Here is a 19,807-nt window from a genome sequence, read left to right as displayed (position 1 = left end):
TACCTGCCACAATTGCGCTTTCCAACCCCTTTATACCTTAGTGTGAGAGGAATTTCCTAGAGTATTTTTTTTTCCTCTTATGCCTCTCCCAGGAGGGAAGAATTATTCAGTCATGATGATCCAGCCATTGTGATGTGGGGCAGGCTGGATGGACCCAGAGTTTTTTTTTCTCTGCCCATTAATTTCATGATGTTGTGTTGTTTTTGTTGTATCCGTTGCGTTGACCTCCCGTATTGAATTGTATGAGCATACAAGTAGGCCACTCAGCCCTTCAAGCCTGCTCTACCATTCAATAAGATAATGGCTGATTGGATTGTAATGCCCTGCCTACCTCTGATAACCTTTCACCCTCTTGTTAATCAAGATTCTACCTAGCTCGGCCTTTAAAATACTCAAAGACCCTGCTTCCACTGCCTTTTGAGGAAGAGTTCCAAAGACTCATGACCCTCCTAAAAGAGAACATTTTCTCTTCATCTGTTTTAAATGAGCGACCTTTATTTTTAAACCATGACCCCCTAGTTCTAGATTCTCCCACAAGAGGAAACATCCTCTCCATACTGACCCTGTCAAGACCCCTCAGGATCTTAAAGGTTTTGATCAAGTCACACCTTACTCTTCTAAACTCCAGTGGATACAAGCCTAACCTGTGCAACCTTTCCTCATAAGACAACCTGTCCATTCCTGATAGTAGCCTAGTAAACCTTCTCTGAACTGATAACACATTTACATCTTTCCTTAAATAAGGAGACAGTACTTCAGATGTGGTCTCACCAGTGCCCTTTACAACTGAAGTCTCCCTACATTTGTATTAAATTCCACTCACATCTATTATCTTTCCTAATTACTTGCTGTACCTGCATACTAGCCTCTTGTGATTCATGCACCACGACACCCAGATCCCTCTGAATCTCAAGAGCTCTGCAATCTCTCACCATTTAGATAATATGCTGCTTTTTTTATTCTTCCTACCAAAATAGAAAATTTCACATTTAATACCGAACCAATTTAATATCAAACACTCTGCTATTGTAGTGACTGCTTTGATACTTCGGTTACTTCAATACATGGATTTGCCATGTATCAAAGCTGTCACACAGTTGACTGGTGCTCTAAACATGAGATGTATTTTGATGTATGTCACTCCTGCGTATTCACCCGGTGCTAAGGTGTCATCCGTGGCTCTGTTGCGAGCACTCTTTGCTTTGCATAATTAGTTATGGGATTAAGTCCCACTTCAGAGATTTAAACATAATCCAGACTGACACTCCAGTGCAGTACTGAGGGACTGCTGCAATGTTGGAGTTACTGTCCTTTTGATGAGACATTAATGCAGACAGGGCCTTGCTTTTTCAGATGTATGTTGAAAGATCCCACATTAGTATTTTGAAGAGCAGTTCTCCCTGGTGTCCTGCCAGTATTTATTCCTCAACCAATATCATAGGAATAGATTATCTGGTCATTATTATCATGTTGTTTGTGGAGCCTTGTCACAGGTAAATTTGCTGCTACTCCCTACATTGCAACAATGACTCAACATTAAAAAGAGATTTCTTCAGAGGGGAAGAGAGGCAGAAGAGTCATATTGGACTGTTTCTCCCTCCACAAATGCTGCCAGACCTGCTGACTTTTTCAGCACTTTCTGTTTTTATTAAAAGTACTTTATTTGGGGTAAAACATTTTAGGATGTCCTGAGATTGCGAAAGGTGCACAAATTTGTTCTTTCAATTCTTGAAGCTCCAATGCATACCAGAAAATAACTTGCTATTTGTCGACATCAGCAAGTGATGCAGGTGTGCTCCCAAGAGAGTGGGACATACAACAGCAACTGTTGTTGGTATCATAAAGCATAGGGCATACAGAATAGATCCTGCTTTTCATTCAATGTAGGGAGATGGTAAAATAGTTTCTTATTGATACAATTACTATAGAAAGCATCTCCATATCCAGTTACAAATTAACCTCTAGTCTGCACTTGGCCTTTAATCGTTCCTTTATTAATCCACAGTAGCTTAGTTTCCAGAGCTTGGTTGATATTTGTATAACACGTTGTATAAAAAGTTAAGTAGAATGGGCTATGCATAGTTTACCTGTGGAAATTGTGTTCTCTCAAGGATATCCATCACATTAATCTCTCATATTGGATCAATGTAACATCATCCTACCTGCTGCTATTGTAATCACTGCCTCCATCCTTCCTAATACATGAACAGTTCCATGTATTGAAGAGTCAGAGCTGTCACACAGTAGACTGGCATTTGACTTTCGCCTGAGTCTGAAGATTGAGTTCAATTTGCAGAGATTTGAGCTAAGAATCCAGGCCGACCACCTCTGCAGTATTGAGTGTGTTGCTCTTTTGAAGGTGCCATCTTTCATATGAGACGTGAAGCCAAAGGCTCTTCTCTTTTGGGTGCACATTAAAAGATCCCATGGCATTCTTGGGCGCTCACCCTGGTGTGCTGCTTGAGGTTGCTCCTCTTTTCATCGCACCAATGTTGGGTAGCAAAGCAAAGAAAAATCTATCTTTTTGCACCCCGACACTGAAATGAAGTAAGCATTGTGTAGAATGGACAAAGGATGCATCACTTGGATTACGCTTTTTTTTAGATACACTGCCAACAAATAAAGACGACTCATTCCATTTGGAGGACAGAGTGCTGCTGGCCAGTGGGGATCTGGTTTGCATTTCAACTTCACTTGTGTTGCAAGGAATGCTGCCAGGCTTTTATAGAGCACTGAAATCATTTCCTCAATGTTTTTTGCTTTGTGAAGGAAACAGTCCTATTGCACGCAGGGAGAATAGTTTGCTGGAAAACAAATAATTTGCATTTACATAATGCACTTAAGAGTAAAATGTCCCAAAGCACTTTGCAGGAAGGCCATTAAAGAGCATTTGATGCCAAATCACAAGAAGATATTAGGACAGGTGACTAAAAGCTTGGTCAAAGGGAGAGGTCTTGTGGAATGTCTTAAAGCAGTAAAAAAAAAAGGTGGAGAGCCGGAGAATTTTAAGGGAGCAAATGCCAAAGCTTGGGGCCTAGGCAGCTGAAGGCATGGCTGCCAGTGGAGGGATGCAGAAGCCAGAATTGGAGGAGGGAGGCGATCTGAGGGTTGCAGGACTGGAGGAGATTAGAGATACGGAGAGGCGAATTCATGGAGGGATTTGAAAACGAGCCTGAGAATTTTAAAATAGAATTGTTCCTGGACTGGGTGCCATTGTAGGCCAAAGAGCACGGGTGATGGGAGAATGAGACTTGGTGAGAGTTAGGATGCAGGCAGCAGAGGACATTCTAATTTTACAAGATAATTGTCTTTACAGACTGCTGTTCTGATTTCCAGGCAAGAAGCCAAGTGTATGGATGTCAGTTGGAAGGTTTGACTGGTGCATGCTTTTGTTTTGGCAGCATCAAAAAATTGAATCCAATGTTTTCATTACACAGTCACTGGCATCTTAACCCCTTAATCATGTGCAATTTACAGGAGACTATGGACCATTAATGAGAGGGTATCCAGATGTTACTACTTTGGCATGAAGCTCTGAGATGTAGTAAAGCCTTACCAAGTGCCAGCTGCTTCTTGTTACTGCTGCTCAGATCTGTGTCTGGTTTGCTTTGCCAAAATTGATCAGCCTGGGCAATGGATGGCTTTCAAATGGACTTGACATGGCTGTGTTATGTTGTTTGTGTTATTAGAAGTGGTTCAGCAGGTTGCACACTTGCCCTAGTCAGAATTGTATGGATTCAAGCCCCACTATAGGAACTTGAATACAAAAGTTAAGCTGAAATTCCAGTCCAGTACTGAGGGAGTGCTGTACTGTTGGAGGTATTGTCTTTTGGAGAAGATGCTAACCTGAGGCAGTGTCTGTCCCCTCAGGTGGACGCAAAGGAATGCCACAGCACTATTTTGAAGTTCTCCCCAATATTTATCCTTGAACCACGCCACTAAAACAGATTATCTGTTTATTTATCGCATCAATGTTTGTGGGGTCTTACTGAGTGTAAATTGCCTGCTGCATTTCCGATATTAAAATAGTGACTACTCCAGAATTGGTTGCGAAGTGTTTTGGGATGCCCAAAGGTTAAAAAAGGTACTATATAAATGTAAGACTTCCCTTGTTTTCTTGACGTGATAGTGCATTAGGTAATCACACTGCCCTTCATGGTACTAATTCACTCGAAGAATTTAGCTGTTGTGGAGTGTTGGATACCATTCTGTAGGAGTTAATGAAATCTTCAGTCATAAATAGGTTAACTGTATGTATTTAACAACTACAAGAACTACGTACATATATACAGTAAGGGTTCAAGCTAGGAGCTATCTCCATGCTTGCTTGTGCACATAGCTCTAACACTAGACTGACCCCTAGGTGCGGGTCATTTGTTCTGTATGGATGGCACTGTACTCAGTCCCATGCTAACCCTATATGTGCTAGACCCTTATTCTGCACCTCCCCCTGCCAAGTCTATATGCAATGTATTTCAAGTTATTCTAGTTTACCCCTTGTATTTACATCATTATTACTACCCCATCTACCCCCTTCAAGTCTCTGAGTCCATAAGTTCAGGTAGTTTAGAGGCCTTATAACCCTTCCATATGTTCGCACTACTGTCAGAGGAATGGTATGCTCTGTCATTGCAGGTAAACTCGATTGATTTGGAGGTTGTTTTGGCATCTGGGTATCCTCTTCAATATCTCTCCATTGTACTGTGGGAACAGGCCGTCTAGGGATGAGGAGACGACTCCACCTGTTTCTCTTCACTGTACCCTCTGGGTGCCAATGAAGGTTGATCATCGTCCTTCCTGATGATAGTACCCTCTCTCTCTTTTCATCCAGACCTGTATTCCTTTCGTGGTTGTGGCAAGTGCCTTTTGTTGTAGGCACTTCTGCCTGTAGGACTGCTCTCTTACTTGGATGTCCTGGTAATCCTTGGTTACTAGCTCTGGTATGAGTTTCTTCAGCTGGATTGAAAATTGTGTGCAGAGTTTCCTGCCCATCATGTGTTTGGATCGGGTCAGGCCACGTGGTAATGGGGTCGACCTGTAGGTTAGAAGTGCTGTAGGGAAAGTCCTCATTCCTTTTTTTTTTAAGGAGGGCTTTACAGTGCAGACCCCTCTTTCAGTCTCCCTATTTGACTGTGGGTATCTTGGGTAGCTGGCACAGTGGTGGAAACAGGATGTGGTGGCGACGTGCACGAAGTCCTCATTAGAAAATTGTGGGCCGTTATTGGACAGTCTCTTGTCCAGAATGCCATTGCTTGCAATCCTCTCTTTTTAGTGTCTTAACTACTGTTGGTAGCCATGTATAGTTGTTTCCCCTCAACCCATCTGGAAAAATAATCCACCTCTATAAGGAACGATTTGCTAGGTCAATGCTGAGCCTCTCCCATGGTTTGATAGGGAACTGTGTGGGGATGAGGGGCTCTCTTTGGTCCTGCCTGTGCAGCGCACACACCTGACAGTTTGCTATGGTGTCCTCAATCGTCCTAGAAATGCCTGGCCACCAGAGAGTGGATTGGGCTCGTGCCCTGCACTTAATGTCCAGGTGGCCCTGGTGTATTTTTTTTGGAGGATCGTCAGCTGAAGGGAAATTGGGTTGACTTATTGTAGACCAGGAGATCATCAATGCCCATAGTATACAGTGTTTTTGTTGTTCAAACCAAGCTTTTATGGAACCAGTGCTTGGTCTCTGTTGTGGCCACCCTTGTTGGTGGTAATGGCAGATGTGGGCATACTCCTCATCATGTATTTGTTCCTGGCGAACCTGTTGAAGTTTACTTGTGGTCGCTGGCAGGTGTCTCCTTGTCAAGAGCTTCCAGCTCTTCGATGAGATTGATGTCCTGTTTTGTCAGGTGGCCTACTGTGGCCCTGGAAAGTGTGTCTGCCTTTGTTTGATTTTTTACCTTGGGATGTATACCATCTTGTAGGCAAACCTCATGAGACCTAGGTGGAACCTTTGGATTCTGGGAGGCATCTTTGCTAGCTCCTCCTCATCCAGTAATGAGGCTAGTGGCTTATGGTCTGTTTCAATTGTGACCTTGAGGCTGATGTAGTCTGAGAACTTCTTGCATGCACACATAACTGGGCATGCGAGGGCTTCCTTTTCTATGACGGCGTATCTCATCTCCATGTCCGACAGCCCTCTGGAATGTAGTATATTGATTGGCAACTTTCATCCAGTTGTTCCTGGAATAGGACCGCTCCGAGGCCTATGGGCAAGACAGCTGCTGGTATGGTGGTGGGCAGAGATGGGTCATAGTGGGACAGAATGTCAGTGGAGACCAATATTGCCTTAATGCAAGTGAATGCTTGCTCTTGATGTGAGTCACAGCATGGTTTGTCTTAAGCAGATGCCTCAAAGGTTCTGTGACCTGTGCCAAATTTGGTTTAAAAAAAAAATTGCCAGCTGGTTCAGCACCCCCAAGAATCGCTGGAGGTCTGGAATTGAGGATGAGGTTGATTACTCTAATAGCTTTAGTATTTTGTGGGTTCGCCATGATGTCCTCCTGTGACGAAAGATGGCAGAAGATCCTTGTTATAAGGATGTTTTTTTTAATCTAAGTAATCTCACCTTTGCGTTTGGTTGTGTGGTGTGCTGTCAGCAATGGATGGCTGCTATTTGGTCCCAGCATCGTCTGTGGCACTGTCATGCTGGCTGGGAGTTGCAGCGTTTGCTCTGTGGATGCAGTGTTGACCTCATCAACAGTCATCGAAGCCAGAGGTTGAGGCTTTTCTGGTTGTTGATTGCTCTCTTCTCTATCCTCCACTGGCGGCGTCGTGGTAACCATTTCAGTGGTTGGCTGGTCTGACCAATGAGGGTTTTCCGGCACCTAGAATAAAAGTGGGCAAACTTGCTTTGCCAAGAGAGAAGACAGTTCAGAGTCAGGATACACTCTCTCTTTCTTGTTTGAGCTCTCAGGAACTCTCAGTTCTGTATAATTTAGACAGTGGCTGTCTTGACATCTTCTGTTTTGAGGAGATTCAGGGTTACATAGGCAGCTCTGCTCAAGAGAGAAAAAGGTTACAGATGATATATCAGCTTGATGATTTGTTTGCTGCCACACCTTAATGGTTCCAGAATCATGCCTATGACTAGATCTTGCCTGTGGGGCGCTTTGCTTCACAGTGCTGGCATGATTGATTGCTCTACTGGTCAGTTAGGGTATTGTTTCCCTTGGCCGGTCCTTGTTTCCCTTGGAGTGTCCTTGTTTCTGTGCCTTATTAACTATCTGGGCTGAGGTTTCCTTTTACCACTATTTACTTTCTTCACTTAAAATAGACCTGTGCTGCACGGATAGCTTTCTCAAAGGTTAGATCTTTCTTTGCATGCAGCATGTCTAAGAATGCATTGTCTGCTACTCCTACAACTATTCTATCCCTGATGAGTTCAGATTTTAGCTTTGTATTCACAGCCTTCAGATATCCTGTACAGGTGAATGAATGTATTAATGAATGGGTTGACAGGCTCTCCTGACTGCTGGACATGCTTAGTCAGCCCTTTTGAGGATTTTGTTACTTCTCAGGTTAAAATAAACATCGCATGATTTTAGTAGCAGATTTAGCAGATGATTTGTTGATTCCTTGTCTAACAATAATGTAATCTGCTATCAGGGCTACCGAATAAAGCAGTATGTTATTCCTGTCTGTCTTTTTATTCAGACCTGAAGCAATCATGTATCTAAGAAATCTTTTTTTCCAAAGTCCCCAATTATGTGATTGATCTGGGCCTTGGAAGAGTGGACTTCTGATCCATGGTTAAGAAATTTTAGTCTAGGTTCAACTTTAAGAAGTTACTGAAATTGAAAATGGCGCCACTGTTCATTTGAAGATGCATGCAGGCTTTGGTGGGCTCCTGCTGCATTAGCACTCGCGAGTGTTGAAAAAATGTTAAACAGTGGCTGCTGGGTCAATTAACTGCAGACTTCTCCATTTTAGCACTGTACTTTAGGGTTGCAAAAGTGTCAGATCCTGGCCTTTGGTCTTTAAAGCTGATTCTTTAGTCGTGATTCTTCTAAATTAATTCTTTTTTCTTGGAGCGAGCTCGGATGCCACATGTTCAGGCGCTGACTCGGGAGTCTGACCCAGTGGAGTTTTTAAACAGCAATTTCTTAGCACTGAACTATTTAAAATTCTCTCAGGACTTACTGTATCCTGGAATTTAAAAGTTTTAGCTCACCCCTACTAGGTCTGCTGATTCTGTGCTCTGGGAATTGAAATTGGACTTCCAAGAGGTCCTATGGAGTCTTCTGCTGCAGTGAGGAATTTTAAGTTTCTGCCTTAGCTTCCAAGCCTCTCTTTGGAGCCTTACCTGGCAATTTTCCTGTGTCTGCTTCTCGAGCTTTTCTTCAGGTCTGACTGCTTCAAATTTTCCTTTACTCTTGCAGGATTTTAGTTTCTCTCTGCATTTTTGCGAAGTTTTGAGTTTTTCCATTCGCTGCCACCATGTTGTAGGATGTTAGATACCGTTTGGTAGGTCTTAATGAAATATTTGTAGCTTTAAGTAGATTAACTGTTTGTTTTTATTAACTATAAGACTCTTCATTGTCCTTTGGAAGATTGCACATGCAGACGATACTCCAAAGGGTAGGCAAGTATATTGATACAGACCCTTGTGCATGTTGATGGTTACATATCCTCTAGACGTGCTATCCAGCTCTAACTGTTGGTATGCATGGCTCATGTCCAGTTTTATATGGGATTTGCCTCCAGCTAGCTTGGCAAATAAGTCATCTATCCTCAGGATAGGATATTTATCTAGTTTGGCTGCCTTGTTCACGGTCAATTTATAGTGCCCATAAATGCATACAGTTTGGTCAGGTTGCACCACTGGGACTATGGGGGCTGCCCATTCTGAAAATTGGACTGGCTGGATGATGCCTAGCTTTTCTAACCGGCACAATTCTGCATCCACTTTCTCCTTTTTAAGGCATATGGCACAGGTCTGGCCTTAAAGAAATGGGGTGTCGCCTGAGCATCCACATATTTTTGCTTGCAAATCTTTTAACTTCGGCCCTAACCCGTCACAAAATAGTCGTATTTCCTTAACAGTTCAGGAACTACTCCTGTTCTCGTGAAATATTTCAAACCAGTTGAGTCTAATTTTTCATAAACTGTATCGGCCCAGAAGACTAAGTCCTTAACCTGTCACTATGATCACTGGAAGTTGGGCTGTCTGTTGGTTATAGGACACAGGTACAATGGCAATGATCTTTACCTGTATGGATTCTCTAGTGTATGTCTTCAATTGAGCTGTTGTTCGCTCCAGATTCAGTGGCTGGGTATCTTCATTCAGGTATTTAAATGTATGCTCTCCCACCACTGTGGTTGAGGCTCCTGTATCTACCTCCACTATTAGTGGCTTCCCATTCACTTGGATTGTGAGTGATAGTTTCGATTTTTACCGCTGTGACGTTGTACAGGGAGTAGATGTCGGTATCGGCAGCTTCAGGTTCTGTTGTATTATTCAATTCAGTCATATTGGTTTACTGCCTTATGGGCTGTTTCGATTTTGCCCTGCATTGCTTTATTACGTGACCTCTCTTATGGCAGTAATGGCATTCTGCCTCCTTAAATCTGAGGGTGTCCAGTACTTGGTCACCCCCACATAATGGATTAATCTTGGAGTCGCTGCTGAAATGTTTTTACTAGGCCTATTTGTTTTTCTAACTGCGGACATTGCCGCTCGCTTTGTTGTGTGTCTGGTTTTTGCACCACGCCTGGTGGTAGGCTCCGCCCCACATGAACAGTGCCATGTTGTATGTGTTGTAAAGCCTGTGAGAGTCTGCTCAGCACTTTTCATGGCTAGTGCTATTCCCATGGCACACTTCAAATCGATGTTGACTTCTGCGGCCAAATGGCGCTGAATGGCGTAGTCGTGAGCTCCACAAACTAATCAGTCCTGCAGCATATTATTGAGTGTTTCCGAAGTCATCATGCTCAGTCAACTGCTTTAACTGTTTTAATATCTGATGCAATGGACTGTCCCGGGGCCCTTACTCTGGAACTAAACTTAAACCTCTGCATTATTACAGATGGGTTCAGCTGATGATGCATTTTCATGAGGTCTACTGATTCATTAAAAGACTTAGAATTGGGTGTGTTCAGGGTCATCAGGGTTAGTGTTAGGGATGAGATTGTATGTCTTGCTACCACATACACACAAAAGGATTGCTTTCTGCTTCTCCATGGTAATTTTGTTTGCTACAAAATAAGAACCAAGACGTTCTACTTACTGGCTCCAGTCTTTCATAGTCGCATCGTAAGGATCGATTCTGCTGAAGAATGGCATGACTGGTGAGAATTTCTTTTAAGATTTTACGTTAACAAGGCAAGGTGCAGTGTCAGAACTATTTCACCCTTGTCACCAAATGTAATGACTTGACGCACTGGACAGGTTTCAACTAGAAACAGGTAACTTTATTACAGAGGTTTTCAGATCCTACTTGCTTGAACTAGGTCCTCAACAAGAAGCCTTGCCACCCCCCCACCCCAGATTACCCACACTTAGGGCTCATTGGTTGGAGCATCAAGAACAATTGCGTGACCTCTGATAGGCAGTGGGAGAGGCTTTACCTTCAGTTACTACAGCTACGTAGGATTGAGTCAAACTCCTTGTGATCTGCCCCTCACTGCAACTGGCTGCATCAAGTCAGCATCTTGTAACATTAGGAATGCACATTTCACAAGATATGCCTTGCAAGGTAGCTCTAAGTTGAAAAGTCACCAGAAATTTTGATTGTAAAATGATGGTGCCTCTTTCTAGATTGATTTTTCCTGAACTCATTTTATTTTGCATTTTCCCTTGTCTGCATTAACGTAACTGTACAATCTGTTCCTTGTCTATAATTAATGCCATTCTAGCCCACTTGGATTTTTCTCTAGAAGGCTCAACATCTCACAAACCCAGATTTCCAGAGACCCTTTCATAAAGATCTTTCATAAAAGCAGTTAGACAAGTGTAAAGCAGTGAGTGCCATGGACAAAACATGACTATGAATATGAAATAAAAATGCTGGAAACACTTGGTAAATCTGGCAGCATCTGTGGAGGGAGAAAGTTAACATTTTGGGCCAATGATCTCTCATCAGAACTAGAAAAATTAGAGATGTACAACAAGTTTTTAAGCAAGTACGGGGGGATTGGTGGTGGAGAAAAAGAAAGTCCGGGATAGGATGGAAGGCAGCAAAAATTTAATATCAGAAGGGATAGTAGTACAAGACAAAAGGGTGTGGTGATGGGATAAGTAAAGAAATAAAAAATGGGGGTAAAAGTAGAATCATCACAGATGGTTGACTTTCAAAACTGGATGGAACCAGATAGATGCGAAACTAGCTGAATGTTGGGGTTAGTGGAGTACTCGTTTAGGCTATGATGAGCAATGTTAATTTTAAGAGCCCTAGGGTTTGGCTGTGAGTCCCTTTATGAAGATGAGGCCCAGAAACCACTGAAAGATCTAGGCTTGCAAAACATTTGAAAGTTTTCAGATCTATGGTGAACAAAGCTCAATACTGATAAATGCAACACCTTCTACATGGAAGTAGAACTGAGACCCCATTTGCATGATGTAGTGGAAAGGCTGTAAGAAGTGCAGCGATAATTGTAAAATTCAAGTTTGTAGTTGTGAGGGAACAATCTGGAATGTGAACAGACCATTGAACCAAAATTACCAAATCAGTAGAAAGAACTTTTATTTCTGAGTCTTTCATGACATCAAGATGTCCCAAAGCATGTTACAGCCCACAGCTTGAAGCACAAGTACTGCCATTGAGTCATGGCTGATACCTGGGGTGGAACTTACCCCTTTTTTGCATTTGGGGAACTGGTCAAAGGGAAAAGTAAAAAGGGCAGAGACTGGCTTCATTTGATCTCCATCCTCTTTGCAACGGGGTTTTCCCATTAGGAGTAGCTGTGCCTGCATTTGCCTTGGGCTATTACAATGAGGTGGGAGGGGTCATTCAAAGCCTCCTGCTGCATTCCTCTTCTGTGAACACTTCCACGAACACTCGACTGCCCAAATGGAGAGGTACCCGAAGAATCTTGGTGTGTAGCCTGTCCCAGGATCCTCATGGGCCTGAGATTCTTCCTTCCACACATACCCTGGCCCCAGCCCAGCTCGCACTTGGACTCCTGTTTTGTCACTGTATTTGGGTGCAGAGCCTGGTCATGGCTGGGAAACCACAGGCAACTGTATCTTTTCCTAGGGACATCTCATTTGAGACACACTATACCTATGGATCTCAAAAGGGAAAATCTCCCTCTGTGCATCTGTCCAAAACCAGTTAGTGCTCTCATTCAACTGCACCTAGATCATTGCATTGTGAATTTACTTTAGGTTTGTACACAGCTGCTTCCAGTTTATAGTGGGCCTTCATCACTGATCAACCTTTATCAATTTATAATGTACAGAAGCCACAAAGTTGATCCGTGACTTCAGAGAATTGAGTATTGAGGTAAAGCTGTTAAAGCTCTGATCCTTTAACTTTGATAGGAGGTGAACAAGTGGGAGTCTTTTTAGAGGTTGATCATTTTTTTCAGATAGATGGAATAGGAAAATTTGTGCTGGATACTGTTTTGCTAAGACCATGGTTCAGAACAAGAAGACATGAGTAGAAAGTAGGAAAAGTTTTTGGTTAGACCATACGTAGGAGTCCTGTGCACAGTTCTGGTCTCCATTTTACAGAAGAAAGATATAGAAGCATTGGAGAAAGTGGAAAAAATTACAAGAGTTTGCCAGAGCTGAGAGATTATAAGTATCCAGAAAGACTGAACAGGCTGGGGCTCTTTTCTTTAGAAAAGAGAAGACTGAGGGATGACTTGATAGGTCTTTAAAATTACGAAATGGTTTGTTGAGCAGATATTGAGAAGATATTTCTATTTGGGGTGGAATCCAAAACTATGGTCATAAATATGATGGTCACCAAACAGTACATCTAATAAGGATTTCAGAGAAACTTCTTTTACCTAGAGAGTGGTGAGAATGTGGAGCTTTCACACATAATAGTTTAGGTGAATAACAAAGATGTATTTCAGGGAAAGCTAGGTAGTTATGAGGGACAAAGGAATAGAAGGATATAGTAATAGGGTCAGATGGAGTAGAGCTTATGTGGAACATAAATACTGACATGGACCAGTTGTGCTGACTGGCCTCATTCTATGCTTTAAATTCTATGTAATGCTATAAGTTCAGGACTGACGTTAGGAAGGGTTTCATCTCGCAGCAATTCTAAACATTGGCTCCAATAGGGGAGTGGAAGTAAACACTCTGGAATAATTTAAGGAGTTGATGTTGAGTTTTGGGGGAAAGAGATAATGGAATGTGGGTGAACAGAATTCACTGGAAGGATGGGGCTTGACATTGGCCCCATGTGTATCTTACAACCTGTATTCTAATTTGATTCTGTTTGTGTTCTTAGGACTATCTTGACTGCATCAATGACCAATCAAGACTCCCACTGGGGACTGAAGAACGCTTGGCTCTGTTTGGGAACATTAGAGACATCTATCGTTTCAACAGGCAAGCAGATCCTAATCTAGTAAACCCAGAAAGGCTCCTGTAGGTGAATGCAAACCTAGTTTAAACACACAAGTATCCCATTGGCTGTAACTCAACTTTCTCCGTCTCAAATGAGGTTGATTTGAGGTATTGGATCGCCAATAAGTCATGTTTAAGGCAGTAATGACTTTGGGAGTATCTCTTGTGCATCCTTGATTTTAATTGCTGTGCCATTGGTAACCATGCCTTAAGCTGCCAATGTCTGAAGCTCTCGGATTTCCTTCTAGACCCCCTCTGCCTCTCTCTTTTTCCTCCTATAAGATGCTCCTTAAAACCTATCTCTGACCAAGTTTTTGACCATCTGTCCTAATATTACCTTGCGGAGCTCAAGTGTCAAATTTTGCTTTATAACACCCCTACGAAGAACTGTGGGTTGCATTATTGTGTTAAGGATGCTATATAAATGAAAGTTGTACTCCACTTCACTGAGCAGCAGGAAGGGAAGAGGAGTTGAGCATCAAAACCATGGTCAGTGAGAAGGGTGATTAGGAGGCTCATGAAGGCTAAGAGGGAGGCATTAAGGCAGTGATAATTATAGAATTTAATAGTATAGGAGGGGGCTGTTTGCCCTGTACAGTTGCAGGCTCTCTAAGTAAACACTTTTCTTTCTCCCACACCTATTTTAATTTTTCATTTTCACACACTTATCTAAGATTATTTTAAGAAACTACTGTAGATTTTGCTTCCACCACTGCTAGTGTTCCCTCTCATAAAATCATATACAAAGAGGGCGTTCAACCCATCATGATCATGCTTCGAGGGAGCTATTTAATTAGTCACACTCCCTGCTATTTACCTAATATATCCAAATTTTTTTGCAAGTTTCTATTGAATCACCCCCCTGTAGATAGAATTTTGATTTATTGAAAAGTCATCATTTCAGCTGGTGCCAAGTTGCAATGATACAAATAAAACAATCATAATTTCTCAGTTATAGACAATGGTTAAATTAACAATGAAATGTAAAATAATCACATGCTGAGAACTTGGATTTATAGTGCTTTCCACAACCTCAAGACTTCCTATGTGCTTTGCAACCAGTGAAGTACTTTTGAAGCGTAGTCACTTTTTTGTAATAGAGGAAATATGGAAGCCAATTTGGCCACAGCAAGGTCCCACAAACAGCAGTGTGATGATGACCACACGGTCTCTTTGTGCTGTTGGTTGACGGTAAATATTGGCTAGGACAATAGTCATGAAATCTTTTATGTCCACCTGAGGGGGAAAATGGGGGCCTTGGTTTAACGTCTCATCCAAAGGACACCGCCTCTGTTGTTGCAGCCTGAGTGTCAGCCTGTATGATGTGCTCAAGTATAGGAGGCAAGAGTGATACCACTGAAACAAAGCTGATTGATTAAAGTATTTTGTGTACTTGAACATGTTAAGTCATGTGGGAGAAGGAATAACACAAAAGCATTAAATAACAGATTGAGTGGCACCTGATACTGCCTATATAAAAAATTGTGTTATAATCAACAGGATTCGGAACACTAATTGGAAAACAAGCACACTTGCAGCTTTGTTATTACAATGACTGCACACTGTTTGGTCTCTTTCATTGTATGTTTACTGTTGCACTCCCAACAATTTTCATAGAAGCTTTATTAAAAGGTATATGTAACAGTGATGAGACCTCAGCCAGAAATCCTGGCTCCCAGACTAATGGGGCGTTGGGGATGGGGGAAGTGGTTGGGAAAGAAAACAACTTTCAGAAAGACATAGAGTAGGGTATTTGGGTATATACTGTACTCGGCAGGATGTGATTCGTGCTTTTCCCCAGGGATCTGCACTGGGGCCATAGATTCTCGATTTATTTTTATTTATGAATAACTTATGAGGGAACAGAGAACCATATATCCAAGTTTACACACAACACATGTTAAGTGACACAGTAAATATCATAGGGGGATGCAGGAAGCTGCAAAGGGACTTTAATAAATTGAACGAATAGGCAACACTGGCAGATGACTGGAAGCATGAGGTCATGTACTTTGGGGATAAAAAGGGACCTAAGAAAGATAGGTCAGGGCATTCTATAAACCGAGAAGTTAGGAACTGTGGAGGATCAGAGAAATTTAAGGGTTTTTATGCAGAAATCGCTCAAAACTAATGGACAGTTACTAAAATAATTGGCCTTTATCTCAAGGGAGCAAGAATACAAAGGATAGAAATTATTTTAGCTATATAAAGCTCTGGTGAGACACCAACTGAAGCACTGCATTCAAGTCTGGGCATTGCACCTCATGATATATTGGCCTTTAGAAGCGGGTGCAGTGCATATTCATGAGAATTGAGGTTAAATTATTCCCTTGAGTAAAGAAGATTAAAGTGCGATCTAATTGAGGTGTTTAAGATGATTAAGGGATTTGATAGGTTGGAGGGAAACTATTTCTCAAGTGGGAGACTCTCGAGAACATGACAAACCTTAAAACTAGAGCTAGGCCTTCAAAGAGTCTTCAGGGACGGTCAGGAAGCACTTCTTCATACAAGGTAGTTAAAATATGGAACTTTCTCTCCCCCAAAAAGCTGTGGATTTTGAGCTAATTGAAAATTTCAAAACTGAGTGATACATTTTAAAGTAAGGTTATTAAGGAACATGGAACCAGGATGGATGGGCTGAATGGCCTCCTTGTGTGCCATAAATGACTGACTCTATATTGTACAGCAAAATCATCATGTGTACTCTGCCCAAAAGTAGGTCCTTGGCTCTTTGTCTGTCGATGCTTCATCCTGAGCTTTTTTCTAGGCAGTCTTTGTCAGTGGCTTGCCATTGTCTTCCACTCTCAGGGACAGGGCACAGAGGCAGATCCCAAGTCTATCTTGGCTGAAATGGAAATTTAATTTGTGCTGTCAACATTTTTCTGAGCCACGTGCTAGCTATCTAGCAGGTTCAAGGGGCTGAGTGGCCTAATGTTCCTAATTTGTATGTTCGTATTTAGCTAACTGGCCCCCTAGAGCAAAATAAAACATTATAAATAACTGAGAATAAGTGAGGAACAAATGTTTAATCACTTAAGCAAGCAGAGTTAAATATTAGTTTATATCTGGGTGACCCTGCATCTTTCAGCATTGCTAATGGATGTAATATTTAACAGGAATGTTCTCTGACATCCTGTCTAATATTTATCGCTCAGTCAATGCCAATAAAACAAATGATCTTGTTATTACCACATTTCTGTTTGTGGAAGCTTGCTGTGTGCAAATTAGTTGCCACGTTTTCTAAATTACAACAGTAACTGCACTTCCAAATCACTTCATTGACCATGATGCACTGTGGGAGGTCCTGAGATTGTGAAAGACGCTTTTTTTTTCTTTCTTTAAACTGGACTGCTACAAGCATCTGACTCAACATTCCGAGTCCCGGACTACCAGTCAGGTATTTGTGTGATCTAGTTTCTGTGTAAATTGTAACCTTGTTCTCTTTGCTGATAGTGAACTGCTGCAAGATCTGGAGAGCTGTGACAGCGATCCTGTTGCAATTGCAGAATGTTTTGTAGCAAAGGTAAGCAGTCTCTCCCTTTTGCTGCAAGAAAGAGGAGCAAGTGCCAGTTTCAAATATATGATGCATAGATATAAGATTGATGTTCAGGTGATTTCCTTTATTTCCTCTGTATATTTTATTAGGTGCGTTCTGCTGCATAGGTGCAAGAAACAGTCTGCTGCTTATCCTGGGGTCTCAATCCTGAATTTAATTCCAAACCACAATCTACATTATAATGTTAAAATGCTTGTCAGTGAAGCTCTGGTTCCCCTTCTATTGTCCTCTAAAACAGCTGGGTTAGTTAGGGTCAGAGTGAGATATAAAAAATTTTGAACATCTCGAACGTTGCTCCAACCTGTCCACTTCCAGGATTAATGGGACAAGTGCTGGGCAGCCAATTCACTCCTGGGAGTCAGGTTGGTGATCTAAAAATTTTACTGAGGCTGGCAGCCTTGGGTTTAACCTGTTTTATGTTTAACTGTGGCTGGTTGTCTTTTTTTTAGGCCTCAGGGAAACCCAGCAGCCCTGGAGGCAAGGAGAGCTTTATGGGGAAAAGCCAAGTGCCTTTTATGGTGTTGCTTGTGAGCCAGGAAGAGCAAGGTTGTTTCCTCAAATGTGCCCTCCCCTCCCCCCCGCACCCCCAGTGTATTCTTCCCCCATACAAAGACCCACTGCATGGGGGTCAGATTCCTTCACCACCCCCCACTAGCATCAGTGACCTATTCCCTGCCTCATTGGAAGCCAAGCATGTCAATCAGACTGACATCTGGGTGGGGATCCTGCTGCTTTTAAGCAGTAAGTCACAAATATGCATGCTATGGAGTTAAAATGCCACAGCATACAGGAAAACACTGACTTCCCAACTGAAACTCTGACTCCAACTCCCCTTCTCCACCTCCCACCTCCCCTCTTCCCCCTTCCCAACTTGACCAAACCCTCACTCCCAACGCCATTCGGCAAACCTGGCCTGTCAATGTTGGGGTCATTGCATTTAATTCTGGGCACTACACTTTAAGAAGGATGTCAAGACAATGTCGAGGAAATTTACCAGACTGGTTCCAGGCTTGTTTCTCATCCTTAAATTCAGCATGTCCAAACTTCGGCAGAACAAAGCCCAATTTGTCTGAGCGTCCATCTGTAAAACTTGCGACTCTGTTATCTGTCACTCCCACCTGACGGAACCCAGATATATTACTTGTGGCTGCCATCTGACAAAAGCCTGTTGTTGTCTCTGAGGATCTGACTCATTTTGTGGAGGCTGGTCAAACAAGTTGATAAAGGTGCTGGGTGCCTGCAAGTTCTAAGTTTCTTTGAGTAACTTCTTTGTTGGGGAGTAGGGACAACCAAACTAATATTTTTGTAAGAAAAGGAGTTATTGAAATGGTTTTGTTTAACGTTTGGTGTTGTGTCTTAGATGGGGTAAACCATTCAGTCCCTCAAGCCTGCTCCACATTCAATCGGATTAAGACTGATGTGTATCTCAACTTTATTTACCTGCTGTTGCTCCATGTGCCTTAATACCCTTAGGGATCAAGATACATTTGTTAAATGTTTTGAATTAATTGGATTGTTTGATTGAGTGGGTGGAAAAGTGGCATATGGAATTCAATCCAAAGAATTGTGAGGTAATGCATTTTGGGAGGACAAACAAAGCTGGGGTTTACACAATAAACGGGAGGATATTGAGAGGGGTAGAGAAAGTGAGACACCTTGCAGTGCATGTTCATAGGTCCCTGAAGGTGGCAGGACAAGTGGATATGGTGGTAATGAAGGGAAATGAAATGCTTTCCTTTACTGGATGAGATGTAGAATACAAAAGCTGGATGTAATGCTGGAACTGCATAAAATGCTGGTTAGGCCACAGCTGTAATTTTTGTGTACGGTACTGGTTGCCACATTACAGAATGGACATAATTGCTGTGTAGAGAGTACAGGGGAGACTTAACAAGAATGCTGCCAGGGCTTGAAAATTGCAGCTATGAGGAAAGATCAGGTAGGCTGGGTTTGTTTTCCTTTGAACAGAAGATGCTGAGGGGTGACTTTAATTGTCGTGTTCAAATTTGAGGGGCCTATATAGAGCAGACAGGAAAGACCTGCTTCCCCTAGTGGAGAGGTCAATTTTCAGGGAGCACAGATTTGAGGTGATTGGTAGAAGGATTAGAGAGGACATGAGGAAAAACTTCTTCACCCAGAGGTGGTGAGTGCCTGGAATTCGTTGCCTGGTGTGGTGGTGGAGGCAGAAACCCTCAACTCATTTAAAAGGTACCTGGATCTGCACCTGATGTTCTGTAACTTGCAAGGCTATGGACCAGGTGCTGGAAGGTGGGATTAGAATCGGCAGCTAGTTTTAAAATTTTTTTTTTTTGGCTGGTGCAGACCCGATGGGCTGAATAGCCTCTTTCTGTGCTGTAACTTAGGTTCTAACTACCCCCAACAGCTTTTTGTGGGAAAAGTGTTCCGGATTTCCACTACCCATTGTGTAAAGAACTTCTTCCTGACATCTCCTCTGAACAGCCTAGTTCTAATTTTAATATCATGCCCCCTTGTTTGGGACTTCCCCCATCAGAGGAAATAGTTTATCTTTCTCTCCTCCATCAACTCTTCAATCATCTTAAGCATCTCACATTAGATCACCCCTTTAATTAGAGCCCCTTCCTAATTTTCTAAGGGGAATACAAGTTTCGCCCATGCTTCCTGTCCTCATATAGGTTTAGCATTGCTGAACCCATTGAAGATTGAGTGATTATCCTGGTGTGCTATAGTCCTCACCACCATATTGC

The 19,807-nt window shown here is 42.3% G+C and overlaps 1 protein-coding gene across 1 annotated transcript in view; it reads left to right on the top strand.

Moving 5' to 3' along the window:
• LOC144689483 (pleckstrin homology domain-containing family G member 1-like) overlaps positions 1–19,807 on the top strand; it is a 205,176-nt gene that overhangs the window by 152,090 nt on the left and 33,279 nt on the right. The window contains exons 4-5 of the mRNA XM_078556602.1: positions 13,407–13,507; positions 16,979–17,048. Of these exons, the coding sequence (XP_078412728.1) occupies positions 13,407–13,507; positions 16,979–17,048 (171 nt within the window). The remainder of the gene's footprint in view (positions 1–13,406; positions 13,508–16,978; positions 17,049–19,807) is intronic.

The sequence above is a fragment of the Cetorhinus maximus genome, chromosome 14 (genome assembly GCF_964194155.1).
Source record: "Cetorhinus maximus chromosome 14, sCetMax3.hap1.1, whole genome shotgun sequence".
NCBI lineage: Eukaryota > Metazoa > Chordata > Chondrichthyes > Lamniformes > Cetorhinidae > Cetorhinus > Cetorhinus maximus.
This window is presented reverse-complemented; position numbering and strand designations above follow the sequence as displayed.